General features: G+C 40.3%; 1 protein-coding gene across 3 annotated transcripts; it reads right to left on the reverse strand.

Moving 5' to 3' along the window:
* Positions 1-21101: 21101 nt before the first annotated feature.
* Positions 21102-23861, reverse strand: LOC147451095 (uncharacterized). 3 transcript variants are annotated; one of them, XM_086520857.1, is made up of 8 exons: positions 23695-23861; positions 23342-23478; positions 23107-23165; positions 22914-23036; positions 21996-22611; positions 21621-21893; positions 21448-21511; positions 21102-21370 (listed from the first exon to the last, which is right to left on the reverse strand). In XM_086520857.1, the coding sequence occupies exons 1-8, from the start codon at positions 23740-23742 to the stop codon at positions 21206-21208; spliced, it is 1485 nt and encodes a 494-aa protein (XP_086376983.1). In that variant the 5' UTR covers positions 23743-23861; the 3' UTR covers positions 21102-21205. The 3 variants fall into 3 exon arrangements, with proteins under 3 accessions (XP_086376983.1, XP_086376984.1, XP_086376985.1); XM_086520859.1 differs by having other exon boundaries at positions 21228-21390; XM_086520858.1 differs by lacking the exon at positions 23107-23165 and having other exon boundaries at positions 23314-23854.
* Between the last annotated feature and the right edge of the window lie 200 nt (positions 23862-24061).

The raw sequence follows: 24061 nt of genomic DNA on the forward strand, positions 1-24061 counted from the left end.
GTGTGGCGCCCTCCCCATCCTATGAAAGGCTAAGTGGCCACCAAGTTGACCTATCCCCCTTCTAATGCTTCAATAATTGAATTAAAACTATATTGAATCCCTGGAAAATTATTTTCAAGAAGGAATTTATTGAGTACGTTCTTAGCAAACCCGTTTCTTTCAAATAGAGTGATCAATTTTTGCATGTCACAATAAGGGCATATGCCGCAAGACAAGCATTGTATATAATGAATAATGATAAACAAAGTTTAGTGGCCATTTTCAAAAATCTGTTACTTTGGGTTTGAATGAAATTTACGTTATCACAAGGTAATTTTTTCTTTTTCTAGGTGAGGAATGAGTGATAATCCCCAATGAACGGCCTATCAAGTATTATATGCATGCTTAAAAACACCATAGAATATTGTTGGGATTTCTTTTTTAATTTCAATATGTCAAAAGGATATATAGAAAACGGGCCCTCTATGGACAGGGGGTTGCAATGCAACAAGCACCTATTAACAAACTTATATTTGGCTGAAAGCATGGTTTGGTGGTACACAAAGGACTGTCCTTGACAAAACAATAAGCTTGGTGGTTCATGTGTGTAAAAGGAGAGGACCTTTAAATTGGAATTGGAGAGGGACCATATATTTCATTTTCTTTGTTCTTGAAGACGTTTTTATCTTTTGAAACTGGGCCACTCCCAAGAAGAGGTGGGCGAGACCAAGGAGGTTATGGTTCAATGCTTTGACACCCTCTCTCTCTCTCTCTCTCTCTCTCTCTCTCTCTCTCTCTCTCTCTCTCTCTCTCTCTCTCTCTCTCTCTCTCTCTCTCTCTCTGCCTTGTAGCTACAGTGAAGCCAAGTTTCACAAATTTTTCCCTCTCTCTCTCCCTCTCGCACTTGCTCCTCGTCAATGGACAGTACTGCAGGAGATTACTACTCCCGGGGTGATCCACAGCTTCTCTCTTTCGACGAGCTACAAGGTGGTCCAAGTACGGATGAACAGATACAAATCCATTCCATTAGCAATTTCATTCCGACTAATTAGGCTTTTCGTCGTAATTATTGGGCTACAAAGAAACGCAAACAGAGAAGCAAAGAAAGACATCCTTCTTCTGCTCTTGGATTACCAAAAGCAGGACAAGGAAGAACATTTGCACAGCAGTGGCACGATGTTGGTGCAAGCAAACACTAGGTCTATCAAGAAGTGAAAACAAGGAAATATTCCAACAACTCTTGGACCACCATACATTTTTTGAGCTGCAATTAAAAGATTTCAGCAATGTCGAAGACACCGTTCTATCGGGTGTGCTCAACACTTTGACTCAAATTAAGGTCCCTCACCCAGCAAATGAGCTTTTTATGAAGAGAACCTCTTTGAAAATGACCTTAAACAATAGTATAGGTAAGATCTCAATAAACCAATCTAAAATTGCTAGTGTCTTGGGTATCCATCGAAAGAATATAGTTGTTGCAAGTTCAAGGTTGGAGAATAAAGATGAGGATGATGTGTTTCCATTGAGTGCTTGTGAGAGACAATTGCCTCGAGGAACCACTATCACCAATGAAACAAGAGATTTGGTGCATGCCTTTTGGACATCAGAGACAAGAGTTTCACCTAACAAGAAGGACATGTGCAATAAGAGAATTGGAAGGAAAAGTGTCATCAAACATCCTGTGCATCTACTCGATGACTCTTAGGTACCAACAACTCTTAGCATTTGTAATTTGTTTGACAATACTTAAGGCTGATTTAGTCAAGACAATACCAAATTTGGTAGTCTGCTATATGGTAGTGGGTGTGTATGGTACCTTACAAAGGTTATATACATTACCATTGCATTTCTATGTAGTTCCAAAGCTGTCCTGCATAGAACCAAAGCCCCTGTGTAGTACGAAATTTGGTGTTCAATCGTTTACTAGTAATTCCACAGCCTATCTATAGAGTACCAAAGCCTATCTATAGAGTTCCAAAGCCTCTCTCAATTTTACCAAAGACTAATTGTGTAGTACCAAAGCTTTTGTACAGTACCAAACCTACTCCCTCTATAGTACCAAAGCATTTTTTATAATCACCAAAGCATTTGCAAAGTACCCATATAATACTCTTCAGTATAGAGTTCTACTATGAGTCAAAAGTACCAAAAGAGTACCAAATTTGACTTTTTTTTATATGGCAACGGTACTCCACAGTACCATAGGTCTTTGTGTAGTACCCAAGCCTTTGTAAACTACCCAATTTGGTAGTCTCCTCCATGCCAATGGTTGTACATAGTACCAAAACCCTAATGGCAGTACCAAATATGGAAATAATATATCTATAGAGTATCAAAGACTCACTCTATTTTTTCAAAGCCTAATTGTGTAGCACCAAAGTCTTTGTGCAGTACCAAACCTACTCCTTGTATAGTACCAAATCATACTTGTTTATCCCCAAAGAATTTGCAAAGTACCCATATGGGTACTCTTCTGCATGGAGTTCTACTATGAGTCAAAATCAGACAGACAATACCAAATCTGACATTTTGTTTTATGGCAATGGTCCTTTACAGTACCAAAGGTCTTTGTATAGTCCATAAGCCTCTCTAAACTACCCAATTTGGTACTTTCCTGCATGTCATTGGTTGTACATAGTACCAAAAGCCTAAATTGACAGTACCAAATATGGAAATATTATATCTATAGAATACCAAAGCCTCACTCTATTTTACCAAACCATATATTTTGTGTAGTACCAAAGTTTTTGTGCACTACCAAACCTACTCCCTGTATAGTACCAAAGCATTTGCAAAGTACCCATATCTGTACTCTTCTGCATGCATAGAGTTCTAATGTGACTCAAAAGTGCAAGGCAATACCAAATCTGATTTTTTGTTCTATGGGAATGGTCCGACACTGTACCAAAGGTCTTTGTATATTGCCAATTTTAGCATTTTACCATCTGCATGAAGTTGGAATTTTCTAACCTTTTTTTGTTTTGGTGCCATAAGTTGAGCTATACCAAATATTCAAGAAGTCTCACCCTACAGTGGTCGTGTCTCTTAGATGCTTTGAGGCATTCAAGCCATACTTTGTTCGGAAGTCGAAAGAGAGGTATACTTGCTGTTGTGTATCCCATGTGCAGATGCTCTATTTCAAAGAGGCTTTTAATCAAATGCGGCAAAATATGTTTGGGCATCACAAGAAAAGTCACCTTTGCACTTGTTCCATATGTTGTAGAAGTCATGATACAGGAGAGTGTTTTGAAAAACAAGCAATATGTCAGTACATCACTAGTATGTGGGAATCCATCATGTGCTCAAAGCCTGCAAATATGTATACCATGCCAAGAAACGCTTGATGGGGGACTTCTCCCAATGTGGTGTACGGAAGTTGACATTTTGTCCCAGGAGATAGAAGAGGATAGCAGGGAGGTGTTTGTGAAGGTTTTCATGGATGTTGGAATGGGACATGCTAAAGCAGGTGGGAGTGAGAAGAAGAGAAAGGACTTGATTGTGCAACAAATGAAAAGTGCAGCTTTTCTTAGTCTGTTTTCAACCCACCTCACAAGCTTTATCAAGCACAACTTTGTCTTCCACTGGCAAGCCCATGATTGTTTGCTCAAGTTTCCTAGCAATGTCATTGTATCAATTATTGACTTTGCAGAGAATTATTATTTTAAAATTTAGAATGAGATACAGTCAATGCATTACTGGTCTACTCAAGTCACAATACTTGTGCACATCACTTATGTAAGAAATGCAGAAGGTGGCGTTCAAAAGACGCTACACTTTTACATATCAAATGATAGGCAGCATGATACATTGTTTTTATGAGAATGTTTCATGCTTCATGACAAGTGACTGAAACACCATGGACATTGTTTGAAGCACCATTGGGTGTGGTCAGATGGCACTGCTTCATAGTTCAAATCCCGTAGATCTTACTATTTTGTGGTCAGGTACTATCAGATTACAGGCTTGCATAACTTCTCAGCATCCGACCATGGAAAAGGAGAGCATGATGGGGCAAGGGTAGTCATCAAGAGAACATTGATGCATGAGGAATTGAAACCAGATGGTTGGCCTATGAAGTGTGCGGCTGATGTTGTCAACTTTTTGAATGCAACTTCTCATCTAAGAGAACGGTCTCACAAGTCTAATACACAGAGAGTCTTTTGGCTTAGTGGTGCAGATGATGTGCAATGTGATCTCTAGTGGACTGTGAGCGCATCGTGGGCTCCCGCTCATTTCATTGTGCTGATGGGTATTCAAAGGACAATCAGTGCGCCGTACGCTTTTGAACACTTTCATGCTTTTGTGATCCATCTATGAGTGGTCTATGGAGAAGATGCGAAGATGCAAAAATAGAATGCATATAGAAGAATGGAAATATGTTTCCATCAACCACTACCAGATTCTCTAAATATAGCAAGGGACAACAAAGAGGATGATGAGGAGGATGATGGATATTCAAATTCTATGCCTATGAGCCAAGTTTCTATCTTGCCATTGTATGAAGGATGCCCTGAAATGTTTTGTAAAATGTTGTTCATTGGGGATAACTTTGTAGTGAAAGAAGTCAAGGCTAAAGAGGAATTCTACCTTATCAAATGCACAAAAGTGTTGTACCAGACAGTGAGAGCACAAAAGGAGAAGTGGCATAACAAGATTGTTAGAGGCGGGAAGGTTGTTGAAGGCTTCTACTATGGCCAAGTGGAAGAAAAATTTGATACATATAGCCTATTGAATCAAACATCTCCAGTCATGATATACTCACATCTTGTAAGGGCCATACGTTTCCCGATGGAGCCTATTGCAGGAATCCTTAATCAATTCAAGTTATCTACTAAACTATATGATAATATATTCAATAGCATGCCATATGATGATGATGATGAGAGCGATGGTGCATCCATGTTACTTGAAACACATTTCCAAAACCCCTAAGTGGGCAAGTGAATGCTTTTTCTCCTATCTAGACAGAATACATCTTTTTCTCCTCATGATTTACTGTTTTTCTTGCTATTCTTCACTTCCTATGTTCAATATTTGAGATTGTTGTACATTAATTTTCAAGATCTATACCAACTTGTCCCTAACCAATACCAAAATAATACTAACCATCACCAAGAGGGAGCTAATCTGTACCAAAGTGATGACAAGCACTACCAAAATTTGGTATTGTAGAATTCTTTGCATAAGTTCATGTACAACACTGTGAGCATTCGGTGCAAGACAATGGATCCAAGCTACAACTATATATTTGGAACTTTAGGGTTTCAAGTGATGCACAATAACTTCTCCAAAACCTGATAGACAACATGGCTCACTACCAACATGAAGTGAATAGTGCCAAATTCTTAGTGAGCTATTGAGTCTGACGATCCGTAGTTGGAGGTTCTTGTCCAAAACCCAAAGGCCTTCTAGAATTTTGTGGCAGCTTGTCTACAACACCCCATTAAGATCAAGCACAATCAATCACTCGGGTTTAGCAGCCACACCAAGCGCAAGCGTTGTGTTTGCTAGTGGCTCATCTAGCCACCAAGAGTTAGTTTACTACAATACCAACAGTCCATATGAGTGGATGAAAACAGACAGTGCAAACAGATAGTGCAATCATCATATCATAAAAAGAAAACTGGTATCACACCAAAAACTACCAAATTCGGTACTCAATACTACCAATTTGGTATTGTATTGTGCAATACTTAGTTTGAAAAATATTGGTACTCGATAGTACCAATTTGGTATTGTATTGTGCAATACTTAGTTTGGAAATGAATAGTACCATTGGAACACACTTACAAGCTAAACACACCTTGGTATTATAGAGAGAACAAGAGATGAAATACAAATGCCAAAAGTTGAATTGATTCAATGAAATGAAAAGCACATTATGTGAAATACATTTGCATGTCAAAAGGGATACACTTGCATGCATGAGTCAACTGGTCACGGGCACGGTTGTGCTTCTTTCTTTGCACACAAAAAAGCTCTGATAGGGTCGCCAAATCAGAAGAATCACCTATCAGATTCTGTACCAACCGCTGGATCCACATCCCCGTCGGTGCTATCCACTTTTGCATTCTCTACTTCCACTTTCTCTTTGGCATTCTCGGCCCCGTCCCTGTTCTTTGCTTTGCCTGCCTTTTCCCTTTTTTCTTGTTCCCCTTTCCTGGCATGTGTCCCTTTCTATTGGCATCATCCACCCCTTTCCCCTCCTTGGCATCCTCCCCGATCTTGTCCTCCCATGAACCCCCTTCTTGACTTCCAACCTCCCTCTCATCCTCCTTGGCCTCCACCCCATGCTTGGTCTCTTTCCTTGCCCCTTTAGGTTCTTCCACCCCGTGCTTGGTCTCTTCCCCTGTCCCTTTAGGTTTTTCCACTCCCTTCTTGTCCGTTGCACCTTCCCCTTGCATATTCTCATCCTTGCTAGTGAAAGAAGACCAAGCGTCACCCACTACAAAATGTGCAAGTGCCCCCCATACAACCTCAGCATCGTCGCAAAATAGCAAGGTCATTTGCAAAATTTTGGCACTACCAGAAGAGACAATCGAGTTGTTGATTCCACGAGCCCCCTTTGCTCACATGGTGAAGGAGGTGCTCCAAAGATGTGGCAATCAATAAATAATGCAAACAATGGTGTTGGAGACAACTCAAGAAGCTGCAAAGGCCCACATCATCTCTGTGTTGGAAGATACCAACCTCTGTGCCATACATGCAAAGAGAGTGACGATACAACCAAAGGACATGCAGCTTGCACGCTGAGGCGAGACTTTGAGCTTTAGCCGAAGTGAAACCCACCATTTTGTATTACCCACACCCTACTTTTGTAATCAAACTTTTTGACAATGACCAAAGGATTGGGAGTTTTGTATCTTTTGTCTCCAAAATCATTTAAGGTTTTTAGCTTCTTGATGTGTTTAAGTTAAATGATATTTGTGTATTGAACAAACTTTGAGTCCACGAGTGTCAAGGGAGAAGGGGGTGTGTCTGTGCATGAACAATTGAATTCGAGCAGTATATGTGCTTTTCTGGTGTCTTGGGATGCAGACAAGGCCAAAAAAGGCAAAAAGGGGGGTGGTCACAAGGGCATTCAAATCAGCCAAATTGGGACCCCGGTTTGGTAGATATGTGCACCCTTGTGGCCACCCCCCGTTTTGCCTTTTTTGGCCTTGTCTACACCCCAAGACTCCAGAAAAGTATATAACTTGTATAAAACCCAAGTGTTTATGCATGGACTCAGGTTTGGCTCCAACAAAAGGGGGGTGTATAGTGCATGAACGGTTGAATTCAAGTAGTATCTGAGCTTTCTTGCTGTCCTGGAGTGCGAATAAGGCCAAAAAGAGCAAAAAGGGGGGTGGCCACAAGGACGCAGAGATCAACCAAACAGGGACCCCATGTTTGACTTATCTGTCCGCCCTTGTGGCCACCCCCTTTTTGCCTTTTTTGGCCTTGTCTGCACCTAGGACACCAGGAAAGCTCATATATTGCTTGAATTCAACTATCCACAAAGCACTTCACACCCCCCTCACCCCGTCCATCGCTTGACAGCATCCCCACTTACAATGAGTTGTTTTGCAAAGCAAAAAGGACACCACTTAGTAAATCACAACACCAAGTTTAGAAATTTTTGAAAACTTTCAAATGGAATTGAAAAGAATGTACAAGATAGATAAGCAACTCCATATATTTTGTTACTTTTGAGAAGATAAAAAATTACATCTTTCATTTGAGAAGCCCATAATTTTCTTAGCCATTTATTGGCGTCTCTCTTGCACATAAGGCAACTCCCAAGCCAGGAGGGAGTGCGCTACCGCCTAAGGGTCAATTGAGCCAGCAGAAGCATGTATCCCTATCTAGGCAAGCACCTTGCCACGAAATCCAGTGCCAAATGCAGTGCATATAAGGGATCTACACACTAGGAATATAAGATGCACAGTTTGGGCAATAATGCATAAACACAAAACTTTTCTCAAAGGTTTCAATGACCACGTCATAAATGGCACTGGGAAGTAAACTCATTGTGTACAATGGAAACATTGTCAGGGGGAAGATTTCCTATGCAATGTGCAAGGGAGGACTGTGATCCAAAGGCCGTTCGATGTTCGCTTGCTGCCCGTCTGTGCTACAAACTCATCAAGGTCCAAGGCGTCTATCATAAACCAATCAAGGGTAATAAAAAGAGGCATCCAAGTCGATGCATGACTTCACTTCATCCATGAACTTTGGCTCATCAAATGCGGGGTTTTGTACTGGAGTAGGAATCCTTGCCACAACCACAACCTTGGCTTGTGTGGCCTAGAAATCTGAATCCACGGCCACGTGCAATTGTTCTGCTGCCAGAACCTCCGCACACACAAGTGCAATAGTGTCAGTAACAGAGTTAACAAGTGGCAGGAGCTTTCTTTTAAGGGCATTTGGTGTATTGTCTAGGGGAAATTGGGCACTGGTGCATAGCACGCTCAGGAACTCATCCATGCGTAGGCCAATGTTTTCTCTAAGTTGTGTAAAAAGAGATACTCCTCCCCATCCCACTACCACTGATGATAAGTGGTTGATCTCTACTTCAGGGATTGCCTCATCTATTAGTGGTGCATCCTCTGGAGTGTCACTAGTTCTAGCCACAATGATGGGTTTTTCAACCACTTTCTTGAGCCCCCTAGGGTACCCAAGCTGAAGTGCTTGGCCTATCATTGAAGGGTTTATGGGAGCACCCTTCTACTCCTTGGCATCCTTGATGATGGACCCAACATGAAGGTGTGAAAGGCACACCTCCTCTAAATCGGGTTCCTCCTCGCTAACAAGAAAGATAAACGTAGTCAGTCAAGAAAGGTACTTCACCCCCAATTTTCACTTCTTCAACATTGGCACCCCTCAGACCTGCTCGATAGCTTGCATCGGCAGCAATTTCTTGGAACCGTCTCAACAACTTGGAGAATGGGTGATCACCTTTCTGGATGTAGCGCAAGAGATTGCAAGGCACCCAGATCCGTACATGTGGGGGGATAATTACAGCATATTTTATAATGTGCTACTCCATGAACGCTAAAATCATGGCAAATGCATCCATGTGGAGGGAAACTATGGTGTCAAGGTCAAGGAGACAAGTGAAGAATGTGTGAAAGTCCAACTTTCCCTTGTACTTGGTATCCTTGAGGAAGAGGGTGAAGCGTGACAAAGGGGTGAATGTGGGTGCAGATGTAGAGGCTGTAGAGGCATCCATATCTAGTTTAGGGTGCCGACAGAATGCGGAAGAGCTCAAGGGTTATGGAAGTGAAATGTTAGAATGAGCTATCTAGTCCCCCCCCCCCCCCCCCCCCCCCCCCCTTCTTTATAATGGTTGCCTTTAAAAAAAAGGCACTGTTTCACACAAAAGAAGGCACTTTAAAAAATGCACTTTTACCAAAAATGGAATGTCGTCTGATTGTATTGCGTAGATTTCAATAATAACTAAAAATGGTATTGAAACAAGTTGTACACAAGATGCTATTGTAGAATGAAAAATTATATTCAAAGTCCAAAATTTTCCAAAGCTAAGAAAATCGATTACAGAAGGGATTGTTTCCAAAAATGCAAAAGTTGCAAAGCTATAACACCGATAGCATAGCTCCATCCATGCCCCAATCATCATGGACCTTCATTTTGTCTTCCACTCTTTTTTCAATCTACAGACATTCAACAATAAGTAGGCAATGATCGTCAAACTTTGATGGACTGAAAATTTGGTGGACTCAAACCCATAGACCTTGAAGCCTTAGAATATTTCAAGGAGTTTTGGACATACCATCTTTTGCTTGAAAGATGCTAGCTATCGACCATAAATTTGGTTGTGGCCACTCCATCCTTAATAAGGAAGATACTTTGATGGGTTCAAGCTTCCCATAACCTTGTGTAGAAGTAGGTACAATATAGGAGTGAGAATAGAAGAAAATTCTTCTTTGCACCAATATGGTTGGGCAAAGGTGTGCAAAAATTGTTGCTCCAATATCTACATGTATAGCATTGAATGTGCCGGAGAGGCTATAAAGTGGCTTCTCCTCCACCAACGTAGATGAGAATATGACTGCAAAATCAGGACAAATCATAATTATGAAGCCCTTAAAACATTCCATTGTGACTTCACACCCAGCTTTGTATTCTCAAAAAATGTACTTACAATGTGTTGGGAATCAAATTGGTTATTGCAATTTCATGCTTAACATTGAGAAAACATGTTTCACAATGGTTACGGTCTCCTTGTCCTTGTGATTCTTGAAGCCAAGGAGCTCTCCTTTTCAATGATCATCCAAGTTTGCACGGTTTCAAACATGGCAAGGGTCAATAGCAAATGGTTGCATGTATACCCAAGCACCTTTAGTGAATTCTTGTGGCACCCACTCACCATCTATACCTCTTGTGTTGTGGCATACAAGTGATGTGACCTCATCCTTTGGCCGCCTTTTCGGAGTAGAGATGGCCATGGGTGAGAAAAGGAAATTAGGAGGACCTTGCGTGTTGCTACAATGCAGGTGGGAGAAAAGGAATGAGTTTGTTTGGTGTGCCAATGGGAGGTCGTAGTGGTGGCAGAGAGGGGGAGGAGCATGGTGGCAATGGAGATAGGAGAAGGCGAATGACCTTTTCTTGGTGTGGAAATGAGAGGTGGGAGGGGAGGAGAGAGGAGCTTCCTTTCTGCTGCAATGGAGATGGTGGTAGAGAGATAATGTTGGAGTAGAGGGTGAGTGTGATGGTTGCAACCAAGGAGGGCTTGAAAAAGGGGTTCTAGAGAGAGAAAATCACTTTTTAGATATGGAAAAGTTTTGGGGTAGGTTTGGAGAGTAGAAAATTATGTTTCAAAAGTTTCTAAAAACTTTTGGATTTTAGGGTTTTTTTAGTGCAAATTTTGACTTTGAAAGTCAAAAAAGGTCTTTTTAAAGTTTAGGGGGTTTTAAGAAGATAAGATTTGATTTTTGAAAAAAAAAAACTTTTAAGTTTTTGGGGTTTTTTTCACAACCAAGTCAAAAAGGAGGGAAACTTGGAGGTTCCAAGTGCTCCTCCCCCCGTGGCCACCTCCTCACTAGGTAAGAGGTTATTAAGAAGTGTGAAACTACTTTGTCCCCCTACTTTTTTGAGGACATAGAGTGTGCACCACCCTCTTCTCATTGGTTCATAATTTTTATAATGCTCTTATGCAAAAAATACATGTATGTGTATGTGTATGTGTATACCTGCTTAAAAGATAGAGTTTCTTTCTTTATGGCCAAAAGCAAAGAACTTAACCTACCAACAGGTTGCCCCCAGAAAGAATCTTCATGTCAAGAAACCTTTATGTTTAATCACCAAAAAATTACCCCTTAATATGTATACATACTTAGTACTGGTTTTAAAACGACTTTGAGTGCACTATGTGGTCAGAAAATTTAAAAGTTGAGTAAGCCGTGTACTAAACAATAAGCCTATGGCTATGCTTTGAAGAAATAGCAGGTGACAAAGCAAGATTTCTATGAATATTCGAGGTATGGTCAAATGTAGTTATCATTCTATTTGAAATGACGTACCATAAAGGATACAATGTTCTCAAGAAACAATTTCAAATAGTCCCTTATGTGTTAATTGGAGCACTCAAAAAATGTTTTTGATGACCATCCTCCACCATTTCACAGTTCTCTTATGGAAATTTTGCAAAGTACAAGCTATATTGTATGCAAACATCTTAATTTATTTATGTTTTACATCCAACAAAGATTATCATTAGGAAGAGAACGGAGTCTAAGAGGGCCTCTTAATTTTCAATAAGATTATGGAGGTGCTTAACAATTTGACGAATAGGTGCATGCCATGTGTGCAAGAATGATGGGTGTGTAAGGCAGTTGTAAGAGTGGTCAAAAGTTGCACTTTTTCCCCAAAAGGGGATGAACAATTTTATGATTTTTGGCTTTCTATACCTCTTACATACAAACTCCAATTTAAGCGGAGATTATAGATCTGTGATCACCCGGGGACTTCACTAAGGATTACTGTATGATGTCACGTGAGTGTACAATAGGGGGGTTAATAAGGCCAAAAATTTAGATTTTACAAAGGAGGGTCCCGTATATAGGGGGTAAAATGGCAGTTTTGATGCACGCAGGTGACATCTTCCTAGTACTACTAGTTGAATCCCCCGGGTGTGATCAACACCCAGAGCTCTTTCCATAGATATGTTACGTGATATAGTTTTGCCCGCTAGATTTTAAATTTCAAATTGGAGGGAAATTTTGAACTCAATAAACTAGCTATTTTGCCTATTTGAAATCAAATGTTGTTCTTTGATTGCTTTCTTAAGACTAGAGGTTTGACTCCCTTAAATTGCCAAATAAAGAGACCCTCCTAGACCTCACTCTCTTCCTAATGTGTATGTGATTTTAAGACGACTATTGTGATGTACATGAAGTAACAATGGAGAAGTTCTTTGATAATATGCATAATTTTTCATTTCATATGACATCCTGAGCTAAGCAAGATACATGTGCAAGTGTACACAAGCAATAAAGTGTACATTTTATGTGGCACTAGTGCACAAGCATCTAATTTTTAAAAAATACATTGAATAGTTTCATCAAGTATTGCTAAAGATTACAATATGCAAGACTTAAAAAATCAAAAAAGAGTATAATTGCTTTCTTAATGAGCTTAATTGAGTTTGATTATAGCTCACAATGGTCAAATGAAAAACGGACTTCCGGTACGTTTCATTTTTTTATGAATGTAGATTCGGCCGATTAATGTGGGTCGATGACCAACTATCTTTGTACTCTAGACGTCTTTATGTTTTTGTGTATGTGTATGTGTGTGTGTGCACGTGAGCACAATTGCTAGCTCTTAGAGACTCAACCTCCTTCGTGCTCACTTAACAAAATGATACACTAGTTCAAGTATGCCTTGTGTGTGTGTGTGTGTGTGTGTGTGTGTGTGTGTGTGTGTGTGTGTGTGTGTGTGTACGCACGCGCATGCACACGCTTGTTTGCGATACAATCACAGTTTGATGGTTGCACAGGCTTACTAAGGGTACATTCAATATGGATGTTGCTCTCTATAAAGTCTGAGCTTGGCATTCATGTACCAAGCAGTTAGCTGACGCTAATTTCTCTTCATTGCCCTTAACTCATGGCTTGATGGGGGTCACCATAATTGGCTACATTTCCAGCATAAGCTTGTGACTTTTAATTCAAAAAAAAAATTAAAAAAATATGTTCCCACATATTTTGAGTATCAAACCACCATTGACTTCCTTACTGCTTAGATAGGCTATCTTTAGAACTAATTCACCACCCGGAGGAGCAAAGAAAAGGTTTAAGAATTTAATACATATGGTTAACAAACCATCCAATAACACATATCACCAGTTGTGGTGTTTCTTAAAGTCAAATCAAGAACATGTGAAATAGGTGGAAACAAACACCTACAATTTGTGAAGTAGGCAAGCCCAGTTTGGTTAGGGAATGGTCTTACAGTGACCATTCCCTGTTTTAATCAGGGTGACCGACGGAGGCCGGGAGCACTGATTTAAATAGGGAATGGTCACTGTAAGACCATTCCCAGCCGTCAAATGTCCAGGGCGAGGGGGGCCAGACAGAGACATGCCATGGATTTTGAGCATCGAAAGGGACGTCTTGGCGATTACACACAACGACAGCGACATGTCCTTATTACGTGCGCTGATGTGCTTGCAAATGGTTGGCCTGAGAGCTAAGTATCATGCATGATGATCCGTCACTTATCGAGCGGTTGCAGTGCTGAATTTCGTAGCAGAATACAGAGCAAATGAACGGCCCAGATTGGTCGCCCCCCTCCCCTGGACTTTGACGGGTTTGAGATTGGTACAACCTTAAATCTTGAGGGACAAACTAGTGTAATTCCAAAGAAATGATGAAAGATGGTTAGGGTGATAACTCATTGTTTCGGGGGATTCTGAATCATCCATGTGGTCAGTAGGTGGCTCCTTTAGATTCCCATTCCATTTGTATCAATGTTTGCCTATATGTAGGTGACATAAGATATTAGAGGTTATGAATCAAAAGTTTTTGTACATGTGTAGCAAGCAGTGCTTGAGAAAAACTTTTTTCCAAATGTGAATTAACAAAATTTGAAGGTTTTTATACCGAATTATACTAATTTTTCCAAAATTTTGTAGGTTTTCTCACCTTCAAATATAAAACTTAGAGGTGAATTTCAAAATTTGTAGGTGTGATTACACTAAACCTAGGTTTTTTCGAGCACTGGTAGCAAGAGATAAATCTCCAAGTGTGTGAGTTTTCAAAAAGGTAGAAAGGAGAGTAATATGTGTGTGTGTGTGTGTGTGTGTGTGTGTGTGTGTGTGTGTGTGTGTGTGTGTGTGTGTGTGTGTGTGTGTGTGCACGCGCGCGCATGCGCATGCACTTGCATCCTTTAGAAAGAGTTCTATAAAAAGCATGTCAAGACTCGCTTGTTCCTTTGAAATAAAAGCCCCTTGTGCTCCAAAGATATGGGAAACTCTTGAGGAACTTGACACTTGTTGCCACTAGGAATGAGCTGTGAGTTGGGTTTAGAATTGGTGTTGAGACCCTTTAATAGGAAATTGCCACTAGTGTTGTATAATGGAGCTACTTGTGACAATGCCAAAATAACATAGACAACTAGCCCATAAGAAGAACCACTTTCGCACTACTAAAGTATGGCATCGGTACATTGTGGGAGCACTTGTTCAAACACTCCAAAGCTCCCTAGTGGGATGAAAGAGTAGTAGTCTATTAGGGATGACCATTGTCGTCAATAGTGAGAAAGTGCACACCAATTATACAAGGTTTATGAAGCTTAATTGACAAGTCTAATCCAAACCAAATCAAATTGTAAGGGGCTAATTAAAAAGGTCTTGAAGAGTGGTTCCACACACACAAACTGTGAGCATCAGTGACTGTTTGATGAATTTAATTAGTTAGAAGAGAATGAAAGTCTCCACTCAAGAGATTAAGGGTTGAGTTTTCGCTATGGAGAATCTAAGTACCATTACAAGGAAGGGTATTATCCCGTGCAAGGGTAATGGTTTAATACTTTAGAAAAGATCATGTGTAAGACTCGTGTAATTGATGAATGATTAGTGCATGCATTAAGACAAATGACCCAAAACAATAGAGATGAAAAACTAAGCATAGATATTATTTTATAACTATATCTAACGTTAAGAAGAAGATGGGGTCTAGGAGGGCCTCTTTATTTGCCGTAACATTATGGAGGTGATTGAACATTTTGATGTATAGATGCATGCTATGTGTGTGAGAATGATACGTGTGTAAAAGAGGTGTAAGAGTGGTCAAAGGATGCACTTCTCCCCTCAAAAAGGGAGCCGGAGCGCACAATTTTACAATTTTTAGCCTTCCATGACTCATGCTTACAATCTCTTATTTGATTGAAGATTATAGAATTATGATCTACACATTGAGCTCTTTCTGCACAATTTTACTTCTTAGCCTCCCATGACTCATGCTTACAATCTCTGATTTGATTAAAGATTATAGATCTATGATCTACACATTGAGCTCTTTCTGCACAATTTTACAATTTTTAGCCTTCCATGACTCATGCTTACAATCTCTGATTTGATTAAAGATTATAGATCTATGATCTACACATTGAGCTCTTTCTGCACAATTTTACAATTTTTAACCTTCCATGACTCATGCTTACAATCTCTAATTTGATTAAAGATTATAGATCTATGATCTACACATTGAGCTCTTCCTGTCAAAATGCTACATGATGTGGCCTTCCATGACTCCTGCTTAGAGTCTCTGATTTGATTAAACATTATAGATCTATGATCTACACATTGAGCTCTTTCCGTCGATGATGTGGTTTCACCTGCTGCATATTTGAATTCAAAAGTTATCCTTTGATTGCTTTGTTAATGCTAAAGGTTCGACTCCCTTAAACCGCCAAATAAAGAGGTCTAGCTAGACCCCATTCTCTTCCTAATGATCATACACTATCATGGGTCTACTATTAGTTGAAAGAGTATGGTGGATGAACAAGAGAGACATTCATGGTGGAAAGAGAATTAGTGATTGCATTGCTCAAGAAAATGTGTTACATTGTGACCTCTTATGTAGGTATAGAGAGGAGAACTTTTTGTGACATAAAAGAGATACATTATCTATTTCATATCGTTGTTCTTTTTGTCATAACCTCAGTTTACATGACTTTACATAGTCACTGCCAAGTAAAGAGGCCCTAGCTTAGACCCCATTTCCTTCCGAATGATCATACACTATCATGGGTCTGATATCAGTTGAAAGAGTATGTTGGATGAACAAGAGAGCCATTCATGGTGGAAAGAGAATCAGTGATTGCATTGCTCAAGAAAATGTGTTACATTTTGTGACCTCTTATGTAGGGATAGAGAGGAGAACTTTCTGTGAATAAAAGAGATACATTATCTATTCCATGTCAATTTTCTTTGTGTCATAACCTCAGTTTACATGACTTTCCATAGTCATTGCCAAGTAAAGAGGCCCTAGGTAGACCCCATTCCCTTCCTAATGATCATACACCTCTTATGTAGGGATAGAGAGGAGAACTATAAAAGAGATACATTATCTATTCCATATCATTGTTCTTTGTGTCATAACCTCAGTAATTAAGTACTTCTTGCCAACCCCAATGAACATATCCTACGCTCAATACATTCAAAGATCCCAAAGCCAATTAAAAATTTATATGGGTTAACAAGAGTTTAGCATGTTTGGAGCACATTTGACCAGAATACTACAAAGCATGTCATCTATTTCCAAGCATCCTTGCCTAAAAATCTCTTTGTAAATTTTATGCCATGTAAATTTCTTGCATAGTGCCACATGCACCTTGAACCATGCCTTTAAGTGTAAGCATAGGTGATTGCATTTGGAGAGAATCCCATGCAAGAGAATGGCTGCCTTGGCGCCAACTCAGCACATGGAAATCATTGATGCCATGTTGTTGTCAATGCCTATCATAGCACCCCCCTCCCCTTGAGTGATGGCTAGGAATGGTCCCTTGCACCTAACCATTCCCTAGGAATCTATGCTCCTACATGGATCTCGGCCTCCGTCGGTGGCCATGGAGCTGCATGGATTCCCAAGAATGGTCAGCAAGGGACCATCCCCTACACCTATTTTTGAATTTTGGACATATCCTAGAATCAATCAAGATCAGCTCGCTAACAATCTCATCATGAATTTGTTTGCCTTTGCCAATTTATGTTGCTTAGTCTACCTCTTTATACCAACCTACATCACACAATTGCATAAGTAGAATAAACTTGTGTTGATGCATGTTCATCTTCAACAATTTGTAAAGTGAAGAAGTTTTGGTTTTCATTTATTCGTTGAAGACAAATCTAGTTGCACATGTATTATGCATGACACAATAATAACATACATTCCTTGAACAAATTACAAAAATAAATGCGTTTGGGAGACTTCTTCTTTCTGCATCCATAGAAAACATTTGAGAGATTTGGGCACATTCTCCTATTAGAGTTGTCCAGGAGACTACATCTAGAGAAAAATCCTCCATTTGTACTCATTTTAAAAAAAAAGAACCCAATGCTTCTCAGTCCCATCACTACTCAACACATCTTGACAGCTCATTAAGTTTTTTTTTTGTGCTTTCAAAATCACATCACATTAGGCATAGATATCAAATAGAACATTGTAATGTACGTCATCTCCATGTCAACTTGCTACATATTATCACATGTCTTCAAGATGCAAGCTTATATGATTACAACTAGAGTGAAACCTTCCTTTCGTATCTGATGACAACCACCCTCGACGTTCCCAGCTAGACACATTAGATAGGAGAGTGACACAACATAAGAGGATGGGAAAGGGAAATAGATATTCTAAATATATATTAGGTTGCATATGAGTTATGCATGACACAATACACATACATGCATTGGGTACATGACAAAAGATTGCATCCAAGGAGATATACTTCTTTTGCATCCATTGATAACATTCCAAAGCTTTGTAAGCCATATCTTTCTTTATGTTCAGCCCAAGAGACTAAATCTAGAGTTACACCCTTGCTTTGCATCCACTGAAAACACCTTAATGCTTTACATCCTTGCCCCTACTAGATATCTTGTAACAATCAATGCATTCCAAAAAACAAAATGCATTGCATTTGGCATACATGTCAACCAAAGCTCTACAAACTTTGACTGTCATGATTTTTTCTCCTTGCATAATGCCACATGTCAAACATATGCAATTGCATCCTGAGAGAAGGGCTCACTTCATATACCTTCTGAAATACATTTGTTGTTCAAGCATGGGCTAGGAAAAAGCCCATTAGAAAGTATTTTTGCTTCCAAAATTATAGTACATTTGACATACATGTTGACCAAAGAACCACGAAGCTAGTCATAATTTTTCAAAACCCCTTATTAACAATCTCATCATAAATTTTATCTCCTATTTTTCATAATGCCAAATATTTTCAAACTACAAGCATATTTGATTGCATCTGAAGGGAAGGCCTCACTTCATATTTGAAGAGGACTAATAGGTCAATCTTCCCTTGTTGCTAAACATATCATACGAAATAGCAGAACAACAAAGGAGGATGAAGAGGGACAATTAGGTACATCCATGGAACATTTTGGTTGCATTCATATTATGCATCACAAAATACACACAGAGGCATCGAGCCCATTACAAAAGTGATTTCGTGTGTAGAGATGTCCTCATTTTATGTTCGTTAAAAACCATTCGCTACATTGGCCGGTTCTTGCTAGGTGTAGGTTCCAATATGTGGAGTCCACAAGAACTCATGTGGAGACAAATCCTCACTCTACATTTTCTCCACTGCTTCCCAACCCTATCTATGCTAGATATATCATGCAACAATAAATGCATTCCAATAGATTTCCTCGGAGTAGTCATGAATATGTTGGTCAATGTCGACTTCTTGCAAAACGTTGAGTCTTGAATGCTTTTTAAGATGAGAGCACTTGTGATTGCATCTTAGAAGGACAATCATACAAAATACATTCAAACATTGGGCACATTACAAAAGTGAGTGCATACGGAAAGATACCTTCCTTTAAAACCATTCGAAAGCTTCCATGGCTAGTCCTTGCTGCAAGTATTCTCCATTTATTATATTCCAAACGACTACATCTGGAGAAACAACTTCTCCCTATTCATTAAAAATAACTTATCGCTCCGGCTCTTGTTAGACATCCTATAGTAATATTAAGTACATTAGAAATTTTATCACAATTACTTTACATTTGACATACATGATCAAAGTACTGCAAAGCACATCGTCATTTTTCAAGAGCCCTTGACCATCATGAGTTGGTTTACCATGTCAACTTCTTCCCTAATGGCACATGCCTTCAAGATGCAAGCATCGGGAGACGGAGGAGGTGCTGCAATGGAGCGTTGTTCAGGTAGAAAAAGAAGGTTTGGTGAAGATAGCAAGAGCCCTCTAAAAAAATAGTATTCAAATCCTCATCCTTCCCTCGCTGAACATAGTGGGGGGTGCATAAAACAGAAGAAACAGATACGATATGTCTTGAACCCTTTGAGTCTCAAAAATTTAAAAGCCAAAAGTGTATGCTGTCGTCCTCCAACCTCCACGTGGCTATTTCCTCTCTTCCCGAGGACACCTTCTCTCATTATAATAGGTAGATAGATAACCTCAACATTAATAGCCATGTTTGTGTCAATTACAGCAGGCACTCTAGCTTTTGAAAGAATTCTATGGGCTCACTCAAGACTACAGAATTATTTGCCAAAAGGTACAGGTAAAGATAGAAGGGCTATACACTCACCATATGCTATGGGCTCACTCAAGAGTACAGACTTATTTGAAAGGCTATGCACTCACCGTCAAGTTCCAGAGTTGTGGGGCAAGGCTTTTGGACCATGCATCTACTAGCGATTATGCAGCATAATTACTGTCGAGGCCCTTCCGATGTCAAACAACTCAGCACCCATAATGCATGGCAATGATTTGCCAATGATTGCACAACAATTCAGCATGCAGAATATTGCGTCGTTTCTACAAACTGTACTTGCGTTGCATCTATCGATTGTACTTGCGTTGCAAGAGTGCTCATCTTCGTGGTCAGATACCAGTGCTTGGGCCTCCTCCTTGGACCTTGACGGCGGGGAAAGGTCCTTTAGAATGTCCTTTAGTGACCTTTCCCTACACCATATGCTATGGGCTTACTCAAGACTACATAATATTTTCCAAAAGATTACAAGTAAAGATAGAAGGGCTATGCACTCACCATATGAAAACATGACACTAATTGTAGAGGGAAATCCAAACCCAACGATGCCGTGAGGTCGCCTTCGAAGGTGGTTACTTGAGGAGTAGAGAGACGGTCAACATGATAATTCTACAATAGTTGAACATAGACGAACATATAGAGAAGCAAAATAAGCACCTAGCCAGTCTAATGCGAAGCTAGTTTTCCGGGATTGTGCCCACACCAATACCTACATGTCACATGGGCTAAACCGTAGTGGGCGTTTTTAAAACTTCTCGCCTTTACCGTTAGACCAACTCCCCGTCAAAAGCTTGTGACACTTTTCTTAAGACATAATATGGAAACAAGCCCAATACTTGAAAAGCGGCAAGAGGATCATCACGTTGTGCTCGTGATGCGCCATGGAAACAAGCAATTGTGGGAACGATAAACTAACGAAATTATTGCGATCGACCTGAATCATGCCAATCAATCACGTCCGCTATATTTAACACGGGCATGGGAGATGGATCAAAGGCTCCCATCAATTTTGGGCCCAGACATAAAGCACGTAACATAGATCTTGTGGCAAAAAGTAAACTCATGTATTTTTGTAAACTCGGGTACCCAAATTTACAAAAATACCCAAGTTTACATTTTTCCCAGATCTACGTTGCTCAATCATCCCACCGTAGATCCCATCTCCCGTGCCCGTGTGAGATATAGGCGAGGCACGTTCGGGGCCCCTTGGCATTTGGCATTCGGGGCCCCTTGGCATTAGGCCAACCAAGTAAAGAGGCTGACCGCTACACGAGGCACTTTAGATAACGCATGTGACTTGATATGATACCCGCGACACAAGCATTAATGACCAAATATATATGTAATGAAAAGCCTGAAATAAAACTGTGATTTAAACATAAAATGCCTCGAATAGTCGGGGAAAAAAAACAAGCTGCTTTGGCCCAATGTAACATTTTCTAAGGACTCCTTGTATGTTCACCACCCAAGAGGGAACTGATTTGCAATGGGTCTCCTGGTATATGGAAGCTTCTCATGTTCATCAAGCTCCAAGACACGCTTCGCCAGCACAGATGACAATTTCATGGATCTCTGTTTTGAAGCTGTAAGCTTTGCTGAATGAAGCAAAGACCTCCACTTGTCCTTCATGAGAGAAAAACCATCTATGAGAGCAAGAATATACTAGTGATTCATGGTTTTCACAGAATTGGGAGACCAACCTTCAAGTTTGCTGCAGAAAGATATCTGTCTACTGAGAAATAGGTCTCTTTAACGTCCCTCCACCTATTTGCAAACCCATGCTTGCAGGTCATGACTCACCAGCAAAGAGCAACATTGCAATGCATACAAAATTCAAACCTATTCTGTCAACACGGAGAATGAAATATTTTACCGTCCTATCCCGAACTTCTCAACTGCCGTCACAAGACGCTCTATGTCAACACTGTTGAATTGGCACTTTGGCCGCTTGTAGCCTGACCTTTGCAGTTTAGTGGCCCCTAACTTTTGCTGTTTTGCTGGAAATGCTGAATTTTCTTTCAAGAAATGCCAAGGTTTTGAAGGCATTGTGAACTTATATTCATTTCTTCTCTTCACAGTGATGAAGCCTCCATCCTCAATCTCTTGCACACAATCAGTCCCTTGTGAATCTACATGACCCTCCGTTCTGTAATGATTGGGTAGCATCCAGATTCAGAAGTTCACAAAGAAGTGGCAACGTGATCATTTGGTAGTAGTACTGATCATCTTGTAATAGTAGACTACTTACAAGGAGAAGGCTGTCAGTCCACGCTTTTTTGAGTCAGGTTGCCCTTGCTGCCATGTTTTAGAAGATTTAGCTGCATGGGTATTTGAAAGGATTGTTGTGTCACGTTCTGAAAATCTGTTTTCATCTTCTATTCTGCGCATATGAGGTTCAAGAGGCTCTTTTACATGAGCAGTCACATCATTTTGGACTGCTTTGCAGCTGAGTCTAAACGTTTGCTCTTCCAAATTCAGAGCGTGCATAATGTCCTCGTCATCAGCCAGATGCTCATGTAGTTTGTTGCAAGAGTCTTCTGCATTTTCTGCAATAACTTCAGCACCTTCAATGAGAGCAGCTTCATTGGTCATGCTAGTATTTTGGAAAGTCTTTTTAATAGAGTTGTAAGATGCATATGCACCAAGTGGTGCTGGCTGGACTGACAATAACGAGGATTTAACATGGACATGCGCAGCAGCCCCGTGATTTTCTCTTTGGATGTCATCAACTTTATTGCTCACTGCAATGGCTACCGTTTGCTCAACAGCAGGCTTCAAAACTTTCCTGTCGTTCTGTGTCTTCCTTCCAGAATCAGAGACCCCTTCATCAAAATTGCTCTTTGACGATCCCCTTACACAAATGCCTGCTTTGGAGAAGCAAAGCTTACAGTATTACAAACAAAACTTGCAAGTTATGCATATCGTTAAGAGAGGGTGTAGCAATGTCTTAACCCAACTGACAGCGGGTGAATAGTAAGTGTAGCAAGAGAGCCATGGTTGCAATACTCAACTAGAGATTTAACAGGATGATTAAACTACAGGTATGAGTCAATGCACATCAAGGCAATTCAACCATTGCAAAATATTTGCCATTAAGAGTGATTGATGATTCCACATGAAACAATTATCCATTGGAAACCACGCTCAAGCAGAGAAATCATTTTACCTTCAGTAAATGCCTGGCGAAAACAATTACTCAGCTCCCGAATGTCCTTTAAGATTTGTGTCAGATGAAACTCTTGCTTAGTTTCCTGTTTTTCAATCAGCTTCCAAATCTCATCTCGTACATCTACAGCATATAAGTTTACCATCAATGGCCCGAGTTGTCAGGTTGGTATCAAAGCTCCATATAGACTAACCATGTAGATGAACCTTAAGCTGTTCAACTTGATCATTGTAGTGGATAGTATTGGTATGACTGTTGCCAGCAATTAAAAAGCGAACCATAAAGAATTCCACAGAATTTTTTTATATAAAAAAATCGCTTTCCAAGAAGGAACATACAGAGAAACATATCTACATAGAGGTTATAAGGTGGAAGATGCAAGATTTAGAAATGAACTGACCACATGTCAGCTGGCGGTTGAGACTCACATTCTTAGCCTGAGCCTTCTCTCCAATCCTTCGAGGGATGCCATGGTAGACTCCACGATCTCCTGCGATGCCGCATGTACACTTCTTCTCACATACGCTTGCAGTTTCCTTGCCATCCTTTCTGACAGTAAAGCAACCTACATTGTGCTGCAAGTAATCAGAAACGGAGAAAGGATTGCCATGTACTCTCGCCTTCTCTATTGTACACTCCATGGAGCGTTTAATCACCACATTGAACCTGCTTGCACATTTACTCTCCTGCCGTGCAAGGCCCTACGGTGGAATATTTTAGCAGAGAAACCGCCAACGATAGCAAAAGCTTGAACGAGCAGACGAAGAGCAGAGGACTTCACTTGTGCGGAGGCGTAGTCGAATTCCCAATCTGGGAAAGAATTAGCCATAGCTGGCGGCCTCGATCAGGAACGAGGCGTATAGAAGCTGTGCTTCGCGGGGAGCTGTTTAAACGAGGCGGGATGAGTTGTTATACCAAGAGAACTAGTCTTGCTTGGTGGGTTTGCTATGGCTGTCTCACGGCTTTGTCTACAATTGTTTGAGCAGTGATACTAAGGCAATGCTATGTGTTGTACATGTTCTTATAGATTTTGGAGTGCAGTTGGTTATTTGGTTGGTTGTGATTGTTGTCACCTCTCCTTTTGAGTGGAACATGAGCTGATGAGTAGAACCAATTGGTAGGCAAGTTGCTTAGATTGGTCATCAAGT

The sequence above is a fragment of the Adiantum capillus-veneris genome, chromosome 9 (assembly GCF_014529385.1).
Source record: "Adiantum capillus-veneris isolate H3 chromosome 9, ASM1452938v2, whole genome shotgun sequence".
Taxonomy (NCBI): domain Eukaryota; kingdom Viridiplantae; phylum Streptophyta; class Polypodiopsida; order Polypodiales; family Pteridaceae; genus Adiantum; species Adiantum capillus-veneris.